At 42.1% G+C, this 12,797-nt stretch overlaps 1 protein-coding gene across 4 annotated transcripts in view; it reads left to right on the top strand.

Moving 5' to 3' along the window:
* Klhl24 (kelch like family member 24) overlaps positions 1 to 12,797 on the top strand; it is a 31,067-nt gene that overhangs the window by 6,816 nt on the left and 11,454 nt on the right. The window contains exons 3-6 of one of the 4 annotated variants that reach the window (XM_050131990.1): positions 2,673 to 2,751; positions 2,886 to 2,991; positions 3,080 to 3,866; positions 12,321 to 12,505. In XM_050131990.1, coding sequence (XP_049987947.1) covers positions 3,226 to 3,866; positions 12,321 to 12,505 — 826 coding nt within the window. In that variant the 5' untranslated portion in view covers positions 2,673 to 2,751; positions 2,886 to 2,991; positions 3,080 to 3,225. Of the gene's footprint in view, positions 1 to 2,672; positions 2,763 to 2,885; positions 3,867 to 12,320; positions 12,506 to 12,797 lie in introns of all 4 variants that reach the window. The other 3 variants (XM_050131988.1, XM_050131989.1, XM_050131987.1) reach the window with 3 other exon arrangements.

The raw sequence follows: 12,797 nt of genomic DNA, 5'->3' as shown, positions 1-12,797 counted from the left end.
CCTCTGCCCCGAGTGCTGAGATTAAAGGTGTGTGCCACCACTACCAGGCCAGACCAGTTCTATCTTAAGACAGAATTGGGCTGAGTGTAATGAGGCACACTTGTAATCTTAACACTCAGGAACTGCTGCTACGTTTTTAACTATTGCTGATTTCTTTGTAAAAAACAAATTAGTAAACCAGTGGTGATGGCACACTGCTTTAATCCCAGCACTCAGAAGGCAGAGGTAGGCCTGGTCTACAAAGCAAGTTCCAGGACAGCTAGGGCTGTGCACAGAGAAACCCTATCTTGGAAAACAAGCAATAAGTAAGTAAATACTTTATTTGTAATAATTGGGAAAGCATAAGGCTGATTAATTATATATGGAAGACCCAAAGTTAAACCTTGAAAGCATATCAGTTTTAAGGTGACTATGCAAACCACTTACTCTGTGATAACTAGTAAGAGTTTGTATTTGGTTCTGTTGTTGAAGGCTGGTTAATAAGAGTTTTCTTAAAAGATCCAGAGATAGCAAGTTTTAATCAACCTCTGTGCCCCCTATTTTACCTAATATTTGATACTTGCACTAGCTACCGAAAGCTGTTCGCTGTTTTCCTATAGGTACCAGGGAAATGAAAATGTGTGTGGAGCCAGCGGGCTCAGGTAGATGAGGGGTTGTTTTTATTTAGAGCAGTGGCTCTCAACCTTCCCAGTGCTGCGACCCTTTAATACCAGTCTTCATGTTGTGGTGATGCAACCATAAAATTATTTCATTGCTACTTTATAACTGTAATTTTATAACTGTTATGAATCTTAATGTAAATATTTGATAGGAGTCTCAACCCACAGGTTGAAAACTGCTGGCTTTTAAGAGAGAGGGCAGTTTTGTTCTGTGGCTTAGAGAGCGGGTAATTTTGTTCTTGTTGGCTGGCTGGTTGGTTTGGTTGATTCATTTTGAGTTTTTAGACAATATATCTTTGTGTAAGTCAGGCCGACCTCAGACCTGCAGCCATCTTCCTACCTCTGCCTCATGAGTGCTGAGATTGTAGGCATACATTACCATGCCCAGCTTTAAAGGGTTTTTATTGTCAGCAGCACCAGCAATTATATTTCTAACCAAAGTACCAGTGGTTTATGTGAATTTTTTTGAGCCTAAAATACAGTAGTGATGATGATGAAGAAGGAGGAGGAGGAGGAGGATGAGGAGGAGGAGGAGGAGGAGGAGGAGGAGGAGGAGGAGGAGGAGGAAGAGGAAGAAGAAGAAGAAGAACAAGAAGAAGAACAAGAAGAAGAACAAGAAGAAGAACAAGAAGAAGAAGAACAAGAACAACTGGGTGAACTGTTACAAAGAATAAGTTCTTGATTGGGGAAATTGGCTTTTAATAATTCAATTATTTGAATCCAGAATAGTAATGATTGAGATATGAATTCTTTTCCATATCATAACTATTTCTGTCTTTGTGTGCTGGTTTTGAGACAGGGTCTCATGTTTCCCAGGCTGGCCTAGAGTGCTGTCTAGCTGAGGATGACTTTGAACTTGTGATCCTTCTACCTCTACCACACAAGTGCTGTTCACAGGCATACACCGCCATGCTTGGCTATTCCTGATCCCTCCCCACCCTCTGCATTCTTAGAGGAAATCAAAGAATATTATGTTCTTTTATTATTTTGCAATCTTAAGTGCTAAAAATTTAACATAAATTAGAGGAGAACTATAATTTGGCATCTTGTCTATGCTGCCAATTTTGTCATGCATCAACACTGTGCTTTAAAGACTGGGTGTATTAACAGGAAGTCTGTGAGAGGCAGATTACATTAGAAGTGCGCCTAAGGTTAGAAAATAGGAGGTGTTTGTTGATTGCTTCTATTTTTGTGCCACTTAGTTTGGTTTTTTTCTTTGTCAGCTTGACACAGCTGGAGTTATTTGAGAAAATGCTTCCATAGGATTGCTTGTAGGCAAGTCTGTAGGACAATTTTTTTCTATAGGATAATTTTTGATGGTTGATATGGTGGGCCCAGGCCATATGGTGGCATAGCACCTCTGGACAGGTGGTCCTGAGTAGTGTAAGAGAGCAGCTGAGCAAGACATAGGACACAGTCTAGTAAGCAGCACTCTGTGTCCTCTGCTTCAGTTCCTGCCTCAAGGTGACATGAACCCTTTCCTCCTCAGTTTGCTGTTGGTTGTGGTGCTTGTCAGAGCAGTAGCAAACCTAATACACTTTCCTCCAGATTTCCATTATTAGTAGGTAGTGCTGTTTTAAAATGTTAAATGTGCCGGTTACTTAGCGCTGCTCTCTATTTTCACATTCGTTCATTCGTTAGGCTGGAGGGCACAAGTGTGCCACAGAATCTATATAGAAAATGACTTGTGCCTCCCGAGTGCTGGGGTTAAAGGCATGCGCCACCACCACCCAGCTATACAATTTATATATTTTTAAAGTAGATAAGTATTAGCACTGCTATATTAAGATAATAACTGTCCAAACAAAAAAAGATAATAACTTTATATTAGGGTTCTGGCTGTAAGCCATGCCTTGTGGTGTGTGCCTATAATCACAGCTTGCAGGAGGCTGAGGCAGGAGGAGTTCTAGACCCTGTTAGACTAAATCGGGGAGACTTTGTTTCAGAGAAACAAAATGACAGCTAAAAGATGGTTAGTCCAGTTGTGCATGCTTTCTTACCTCTGCCATGCAGGAGTCAGTGGAAACATCGCCTGGAGGATACATTGAACCCTTTGAGCTGAGGACTCTAGGATACTGCAGATAACACTCAGGTTCTAATCTTGCAAGTACAAATTTCTTATCAGTGTTTAGTAAAATAAACTGGTATATGTTGTAGAACATATTAATTATGTGATTTTGTTATATTTACATAAAAATGAATTTGCCTATTTTTATTTTTCTTTAGCCACATAAAGAAGATCCCTAGCAGCCATTTCTCAGCCGTTATATAGTCACCTGATGTAACAATGGTACTAATATTGGGACGCAGACTAAACAGAGAGGATCTTGGGGTGCGTGATTCCCCAGCAACTAAGCGTAAAGTTTTTGAAATGGACCCCAAATCTCTGACAGGTCACGAGTATTTTGACTTCTCCTCAGGATCATCCCACGCTGAGAACATACTCCAGATATTTAATGAGTTCCGAGACAGCCGCTTGTTCACAGATGTTATCATCTGTGTGGAAGGAAAGGAATTTCCTTGCCATCGAGCTGTCCTCTCGGCCTGTAGCAGCTACTTTAGAGCCATGTTCTGTAACGACCACAGGGAGAGCCGAGAAATGCTGGTGGAGATCAACGGCATTTTAGCTGAAGCTATGGAATGTTTTTTGCAGTATGTGTATACTGGAAAGGTGAAGATCACAACGGAGAATGTTCAGTACCTCTTCGAGACCTCCAGCCTCTTTCAGATTAGTGTTCTCCGTGATGCGTGTGCTAAGTTCTTAGAGGAGCAGCTTGATCCTTGCAATTGCCTAGGAATCCAGCGCTTCGCCGACACCCACTCGCTCAAAACACTCTTCACAAAATGCAAGACCTTTGCGTTACAGACTTTTGAGGATGTGTCCCAGCATGAAGAATTTCTTGAGCTTGATAAAGATGAACTTATTGATTATATTTGTAGCGATGAACTTGTTATTGGGAAGGAGGAGATGGTATTTGAGGCTGTCATGCGCTGGGTCTACCGAGCTGTTGATCTGCGAAGGCCGCTATTGCATGAGCTCCTGACGCACGTCAGACTCCCTCTCTTGCATCCCAACTACTTTGTTCAGACAGTTGAGGTGGACCAGTTGATCCAGAATTCCCCTGAGTGTTACCAGTTGCTGCATGAAGCAAGACGGTACCACATACTTGGCAATGAAATGATGTCCCCGAGGACTAGGCCACGCAGGTGAGGAGACGCGCCACAGATAAGAGCTAACAGAAGTTTTGGTCTTAAATAATCTATTTTAAACTCCTGAACTCAATCTCAGTGTACTCATGTAAAAGTATAATTTATATGGATCCTAGCAGTTGAAGGTCTGTTTGGATTCTTGAAGATGCAGCTTAGTTTGTAGGGTACTTACCTACATAAACTGGAATCAGCACACAGACAGGTGGATCAAGAGTTAGGGTCATCTTCAAATATGCGCATAAAACCTCTGTTTCAGATCTGTATTTAATGTCAGTCTCAATTTTCAATGATTTTTTTTCTGGTGTTTTTGAGAACATACATTATGGAGCCCAGGCTGGACTTAAACTCTATGTAGGCTGACATGGAACTCCTGATCCTCCTGCTTCTGCCTCCAAGTGCTAGGATTACTGGCATATACACATATGCTATGTCTAAATTTGAAAATTACTTCCACATTAAAGAATAGTAAGCTTATGCTTGGAGTGAAACATGACTATTAGTATTATATATGTTATTCTTATAGATACCTATGGACTTCTAAGTCCTCCTTTCCTCAGAACAAGTGCTCTTATCCGCCGAGCCATCTCCCTGACCCTGTTTTCCGTCTGACTTTTAAGGGAATGGGCCCGTTTCTTACAGTGAAAAGTGTGTGTCAGGTTGCAGCATCAACCCATTTGAAAACCAGTGTGTAGAGCTAAAGTAGAATTCTGTTACATTTGAGGCTGTTTTGATGCAGTAACAGGTGCTTTTCTTGCATAAGCATTCCCTGAAATTAAAGATGATCCCTTGTTTACCAGTCTGCTGCCAACCCCTGGTCCTTCCAGCCTGTTGTGCCTATTCTGTATTGTTTCATTAGTTACTAGGAACTGTCTGAACATTCCATATTCTTTTGTATGGATTTTGATCTCTCTGGGGAATTCCAGACTTCTCCACTGCTTAACTCCAGTCCCCTCCTCCGACCTCAGCTTCTGTGTTCAGTCACTACCTAAACTCCTCTGATTAAGTCAGCGGTGACTTTGTTTTGTTTGTTAGTGTCCTTTCAGTCTGGAGCCAGCTTGGCGTCTCTTTAGAATGATGTGCTGATTCTGGTGCTAGGGACAGAGTTCATGGCCTTGTAGTACACGAGGTGAGTGCTCACCCACTAAGCCACACCCTCAGACCTAAGATCTGACATTAACTGCCATATCTACCTTGAAACTCCATTGACTTCTGGGATATCGTTGACCTCCTGAGCTTCCTATTTGGCAGTGTTCTTTTCCAGGGTTGACAGTGTCTGATTCCTGTGTCTGTAGTGTGCATTGTTGTGTCTGCCGCACATAATTTCCTGGGTGACTTGATCTCATCCAGGCCATGATTTTCATTACCCTGAACTGCCTGAATCTTTAGCACGTATTTTCTTACTTGTTCATTCATACTTCTTTTAAATTGTTGTATAATTATCACCCTATTCCTTTGTGTCTGACATAATTTATATAATTAATTTATATACACATTTATTACTTGATTTTTTAAAAAATATTTATTTATTATGTATACAATATTCTGTCTGTGTGTATGCCTGCAGGCCAGAAGAAGGCACCAGACCCCATTACAGATGGTTGTGAGTCACCATGTGNATTGCTGGGAATTGAACTCAGGACCTTTGGAAGAGCAGGCAATGCTCTTAACCTCTGAGCCATCTCTCCAGCCCCCTTATTACTTGATTTGTGTGTCTTTTAGTTTCCTTTCTTTCCTAAGTAGTCAATGCAGATGCAAAACTTGTTTCCAAGGTAAAAGGTTTTTTGTTGTTTTTTTTGTTTGTTTGTTTGTTTTGTTTTTTTGGGGTTTTTTGCATTGCTGCATTATGGGGGTTGAACCCAGGCCTGTGACTGCTAGGCAGGTATTCTATCTCTGAGCCACTTCTCTAGCCCCTCCAGGAGGCAAATTTAATATTAGTATGGAAAACATATTAACACCTACATAAGGATGCAGATGTGTAATCCTGTTCTCAGGTGGTTGAGGCAGGAGGATTGTTATGAGTTTGAGACTAGCCTGAGCTATATAAATGAGTACCAGGCGTACATAGCAAGAAAGACCTGTGTGAGACAAAAAGGGAAAACGGGGAGGGGGATTACACAAGTTTGGGCTTAAAATTCTTGAATTTTTCTTTGCTGCTGAATTTTTTTTTCTTTTATGTACATATGCCATGCAAGTCATGGCATGTGTGGAGGTCAGAAAATAACCTATGGAGTAACTGCTTTCCTTCTGCCATGCAGGTCGCAGGGGTCAGACTCGGGTCATCAAGCTCTGTGGCAGGCACCCTTACTCTCTGAGCCTTGTTGACAGCCTTGAAATACTTTTTTTTCTTGTTTTTGTTTCCTGAGACATAGTCTCATGTAGCCTCTATGGCTTTGAACTTGCCATAAAGTCAGAGCTGGCCTTGAACTCCTGCTTCTCCAGTTTCTGCTGTCCTGCACCAGAATTGTGGTGTGCATGGGGAAACCCTTGGAACTCTGAAGAATCATCTAGCCATCACCTTGAACAATCCAGGCTTCATCTAGTAAACATGTGCCATCCTTGTTTGCTAAGTACTGCTTCAAAGCTTTCACCCGGACTGTGGCGGCCTCTGCCACACCTTTGTCTCCGTCTGTAAATCTGGTTGGTGGTCCTGGAGAAAAGTGACTTCCCTCTGGTGGTCCTGGCATATCATATACTTGGCCTCCTTTTTTTCTTTTTTTGCAGGCTAATTGAGACCTCCATTGCACTTTATTTTGATTTCTTTTTAAAGTGTGTGTGTGTGTCTGTGTGTATGTGTGTGTGTGTGTGTGTGTGTCTGTGTATTCTATGGGGGAACATTGGAACACTAGTGGAGATCAGAGAAGAGTTGCGTGAGTTAATTCTTTCCACATTTATGGGAGTTCCAAGGTTCAAACTGAGGTTGTCAGTCTGTATATGGCAAGTGCTTTACCCACTGACCCATCTCACCAGCCTCCTAGACCAATTCCTGATTTCTGTATTTTTCTTTGTTTTTTTCTTTTCTTTCTGCTTTTTTTTTTTTTTTTTTTTTTAAGATTGTTGTCCTAGAACTCACTCTGTAGACCAAGGTAGCCTTGAACTCACAGGGATCTGCCTTTGTCTCCTGAGTGCCAGGGCTAAAGGGGTGCACCTTCACACCCAGCCCTGTGAATACCAGACTTTTAAACTACTAACTGTTTGAGAGTTTGGGTCTGAGGTTTGCATGAACCTCCCATTCAGATTGTCCCTATTACAGTGATTACCTGGAATTTCCTCTGGCAGACGTCGATTCTTTGGTTAGGTAGTTCTAGGCTGCTACAAAATGAGGTTCCCAAGTAGCAGCACTGATAACAGTGAACTGGACAAGTGTTTCCTGATGTGGTTGGTGGCCATATGTGGCAGATTGCTTACATTGGGGGGCAGGGTGAGCAATAGGCATAGAATTTGCAAGTTCATTATTTTGAAGTTAGGCTCAGGAGTTAATTATATTCTTGAATCCTGACTCTGATATTTGTATGTGTTCATTTTTGTGAAAGTAAGTACAGGTATGGGTCATGAACTAAAAAGGGAACTGTGGGAGGAGAACAGGAGGTTTTAAGTGAGGGGGTTGGGAAGAGTAGTAGAGGACCTGACAGTGAAGGGGATGCTGGGGGAGGAGAGGTGGGAGGACCAACTAAAACAAACCGGCTACTTTGTGTGCTGATTTATTTTTAGTTTTTGCACATGGGTGGTTTGCCTGCATGTGTGTCTGGATACAGTGGCCTCAGAGGGCAAATGAAGGCATCAAAACCCCCTGGGACTGGAGCGAGCTCCATGTGGATACTGGGAATCGAACCCACGTCATCTCAACAAGCAGCTAGTGCTCTTAGCTGCTGAGTCAGCCTTCTTTCTAGCTCCTAATTTTTAATTATTTTTATAATGTATATAAATGTTTTGCCTGCATGCATGTAAGTGCACATGTGTATGCCTGGTGCCTGCAGAGATCAGAAGAGAGCATTGAATCCCCTAGAACTAGAGTCACAGCACAGATGGTTGTGAGCTGACATACGGGTGCTGGAACCAAACTCAGATCCCCTGGAAGAACAGCCAGTGATCTTAAGCATTGAGACCTCTCTCCATCTCGTGTATTTTTGTAGAGAAAAATCACATTTCTCCTAATATTCTCTACCCCCCCCACACACACACACCTTTGTTAATGAGACAAGGTCTCATTATGTAGCACAGATTATTCTTGAACTCTCAAAGATCCACCCACCTCTGCCTCGGTTCATAACTACTGGGATTAAAGATGTGTGCCACCATGCCCAACCTCTGATCCCTTTTACCTGATAATTAGTATGGGAACATAATTATTATAATGAGGACAAAGCTTAAGTTCCCAAGAACAAGGAAGTCGTGAATATATTTTTTTTCTTAAGAAATAGGATTTTATTGCTGGGCAGTCTATGGTCTCTTCTTTCTGCCTGCTCTTTCCTCTGTGTGCGTATGTGTGTACGTGCGTGCGTGCGTGCGTGCGTCTGTGTGTGTGTGTTGGGGCAGCTTAACTGCACACCTGTTTCTCAGTACTTGAGAAGTGGAGGCAGGAAGATGAAGAGTTCAAGGTTGTCTTCAGCTACATAGCAAGTTCAAGGCTAAACTGGGCTACATGAGACCCTACCAAAAAGTGTGTGTGTGTGTGTGTGTGTGTGTGTGTGTGTGTGTGTGTGTGTGTGAGAGAGAGAGAGAGAGAGAGAGAGAGATTTAATGATTATTTAATAAGTCTGTTCATTTTAGAGGCAGTACAGCTGTGGCACCAGCTTGCCGTGACCACGGAAGTAGGCAGCAAAACCACCTCTTGACCTCGGTGCTCTGCGTGCCTGTTCCAGTGCATCTTATTCTCCCTGTGGCTGGACGCGTGGTTCACCATTATGACATGTTTAGCTCCTTTGAAATTAGGCTCTTTACATAAAATACTCATGTGAGCTTCTGTCTACCTGACTTCATCCCACTGTGAACCCTGAGATTTCATTGTTTACTGGAGGAACCTGCTTCTAGCTGTGGTGTGGCTCAGCCCAGCACTCACTTTTAATCCAAGAAGTTTTTGCTTGACTATTGTAAACAGGATTAAGTAAATCATCGATTGGTAAAGAGGCAGAGCAAGCAGCCGGTTGACAGGAAAATAAATGACATAGAGAGTGGGAAGTCAGGATAATGGAGAGAGGGACGCACAGGAAGGAGAAGGGAAGGACATGTGGTTGGAGGAGTTTTTGTTTGAGGTGGCATAGGAGAAAGCTCTTTCTGAGCTGGTGAAGGAGGAAGCAGCTGGGTTCTTTGTCTGCCTCTCTGAGCTAGCAGGTTTTCACCTCAGCATCCGGCTCCCTAGTCTTTATTGATAAAATAGAACAATAGAGACTTAGATTTAAAACAATTCAAGGATTTGCATTTATATATCATTGGCCCAGTCACTCAGAATAAACCTGTACTTCAGCCAGACAACTCTAGGACATGGGTCAACATTACAGTGCCACATGGGAGTAGAATCTCCAAGCAGAAAGGTGTTAACTGAAAACCTCACCCCATGTTAGGCTGATCACACAAGTAGTGGTAGCTATTAGTAGCAAGATACTATGTGGGTCCCTTCGAGCTCTGCTGCCAGCAGAGAAACAAGTGGAGGAGACAAGAAGGGCTTAGTTAGCCAAGGAGTTCTGACCCTAAGCAGTTTACTTTTGACAGTGCAACTTTGGGAAAAAAAAAAAAGTTAACCATGTGAGTTATCACAACAAAGCTTAAGGCATGACTACATCACTCCTTTGGACAGTACTTGTGAACACGTTCCAAGAATGGGTTCTGGTGACTCACAGTGCTCAGGATAAGGGTCTAGGGAGGAAGGGTTTGTAATAAGCATAATAGTAAACTCTTTTTCAAAACACATGGAATCTCTTTTATAAGAATGGGTTATATTAGCCCAATGGTGGTGATGCACGCCTTTAATCTCAGCACTCGGGAGGCAGAGGCAGGTAGACCTCTGTGAGTCTGAGGCCAGCCTGGTCTACAGAGCAAGTTCCAGGACAACCAGGGCTACACAAAGAAACCCTGTCTTGAACACCAACACCACCCATCACCCCCAAAAGAACAATGTGTTCTATTGACAGGGAAACCATGCTCAGGAGTCTAGAAGATTCTGATGAAACCTGGCTCTACAGAATAGTAAAAGACACCATGTTATAAACAACATTCACTCCAACCTTCTAGGTAGAAAACAGGCATGCTCATCCCTTTCATTGAAGAGAACAGTCTGTGTCTAACAGTTCTGGTTTCTCTAATAGTTATCTGTGAGCAGATGTGCCCCCTATCAGATGTGATACTTTTGTTTTTCTTAAGCTGGGCTACAGTAGGAAGTGGATGAAGTACTTTATACCAGTTGGAGAAAACTTAGAAAAAGAAAAAAAAATCTGGTATATTCTTATTGCCCAGGGATAATATACACTATTGAATAAAGCATTTTGCTTTCTTCTTTTTTTTTTTTTTAATTTTATCTGCCTGCCTCTGCCTCCTGAATACTGGGACTAAAGGTGTGTGCTGCCATGGTCTGCCTCAACTTTTTTAACTTTTAAGTAATATGAACATCATTGTGGCTCAGTATTTAAGCATATCTACTATTAGTTTCTGATGATAAATTTTTAAATAATTGCTGCTTTTAAAAAAGTAAATATTTTGAGTCTCAGTTACTGCATCTGTTTCCTTATAAAAGCCACCTGCCTGGTCTGGTGCAGTTCCCGGCAGAAGGCCCTGGCACGCAGACTCAGAACTGTGTCCTCGCCAAATTTAGAAAATAAGTAGGTCAGATTGTCTTCAGGGGCAGACCTAATGTTAGCTGTGAGAAACTTCTAGTCTGTGGCTGAGACCAGAGTCACAAACCATGGCCTCAAGGCTAGCCTAAGCAACGATAGTGAGACCCTGTGTCAAAAACACTAATAAAGGATAAGGGTGAGTGGCCAAATGCTTTTCCAGCATGCACAGGGGCCTGGGTTCAAAACCAGTACCATACAAAAAGAGAAGAGAAAGGAGAAGAACCAGCAAGCAGGTTAGTGGGGGGGGAGGGGGTTGTTTGGTTTTTTTGTTGTTGTTGTTTTTAGGGGGGTTTTGGTTTGGGTTTTTTGTTGTGGGTTTTTTTTTTTTGTTTTTTTTTTTTTGTTTGTTTGTTTGTTTGTTTTTGTTTTTTGAGACAGGGTTTCTATGTAGCTTTGGAGCCTGCCCTGGAACTAGCTCTTGTAGACCAGTCTGGCCTCGAACTCACAGAGATCTGCCTGCCTCTGCCTCCTGAGTACTGGGATTAAAGGCGTGCGCCACCACCACCCAGCTACAGGTTAGTGTGTTAAGGCCACCTGCTCAGTGTGTTGTTAGGTCACTACAGGAAGTTGGTAGAACTAGTAGCTTGAGAAACTCACCCCAACATATGTTCTTGCCAAAGAACTAGCAATGTTCAAGTCATTATTGCTAAGACACTAACTTGTGTGGGTGCAGCAAGTATTCACTCCTGTGATTATAATTTGTTTTACTCACTTCTTCCTAGCTGGATGACTTGAAGACCTTGCACATAAAATAACATATTTCTGAAGAAATGCTCTTTAGATGCATACACTACAGATTTATTTTAGAATTAGCAACAATGAAAAGTGGTAGAGTTCTTGCCTTGGAATCCCAATGACCTAGTTTCAGACCCTAGTACTGTAACAAAACAAAAGGTTCAGAAGTCAAAACCCGTAACGTCAGTGTGGTGGCCCTTGCCTTCAATCTCGGCTCCAGGAAGGAACAACTGGCAGATCTGTTCCAGGCCAGCCTGGCCTACATAGTAAGTTCCCACCCAGCCAACCAGAGCTACATAGTGAGAACCTGTCTCCAAAGCAACAAAACAAACCAGGCTTGTTGTTAGGTTTGGTGACTATAAACACTTACATTACTCACTTGTACTGTCAGGAGCTGATACAGGAGGATTGTGTCCTTTAAGCTAGCCTGGGCAATATATTGAGACTGTTTTTTAAAAAATAAAAAGTTTAATGGCAGAGAGGCTGGAGAGATGGCTCATTGGCTGAGAGCACACGATGTTCTCTCAAAGGACCCGGGTTTGGTTCCTGCACCCACATGGTAGTTCACAGCCATCCCTAACTCGAGTTCCAGGATATCCAATACCAACGCGGTCTTCTGACCACATATGGTGTGCACACATACATGCAGGAAAACATTCTAACCAAAAAAATTTTTTTGAAAAAATTCCTTGTAGATACTTTCTGTGCAGTAATGATGTCACTAACATGTTCTCAAAGTAAATAATTGCCAGCCTATACTGTTTGGCACATCTGTAAGAATAAACTTAGCTGCCTGTCATGGTGTTTTGTTTGTTGTTATGTCTTTGAACTATCTTGAATATATTTTAATGTATTACAATTATTTTTGTATTCTTAACAATAATTATTTTAGGTCTACTGGCTATTCAGAGGTGATAGTTGTGGTCGGAGGCTGTGAACGAGTTGGAGGATTTAATCTTCCATACACTGAGTGCTATGATCCAGTAACAGGAGAATGGAAGTCCTTGGCCAAGCTTCCAGAATTTACCAAATCAGAGTACGCCGTCTGTGCACTAAGGAATGATATTCTTGTTTCAGGTAAATAAATAATTACTGCAGTAGCTACCGTGTTTGATTTAGATATGGGTTGGCTGGTTCTTTTTAATCAAATTATTTTATGTTTGGGTGCGCCGTCTGCATGTATGCTTTTATGCCAGAAGAGAGCACCAGATCTTCTTATAGATGATTGTGAGCCACCATGTGATTGCTGAGAATTGAACTCAGGACCTGTGAAAGAGCAGCCAGTGTTCTTAACCAGTGAGCCATCTCTCCAGCCCCCAGATTGACTGTTTTTAAAAAATAATAATACCTTTTTGAGTGTGAAATGGAT

The sequence above is a fragment of the Alexandromys fortis genome, unplaced genomic scaffold, assembly GCF_014885135.2.
Source record: "Alexandromys fortis isolate MF-2015 unplaced genomic scaffold, M_Fortis_MF-2015_v1.1 scaffold_380, whole genome shotgun sequence".
In the NCBI taxonomy this organism is placed as follows: Eukaryota; Metazoa; Chordata; class Mammalia; order Rodentia; family Cricetidae; genus Alexandromys; species Alexandromys fortis.
The sequence above is the reverse complement of the archived record's forward strand: the minus strand, read 5'-3'. Positions and strand labels throughout refer to the sequence as shown.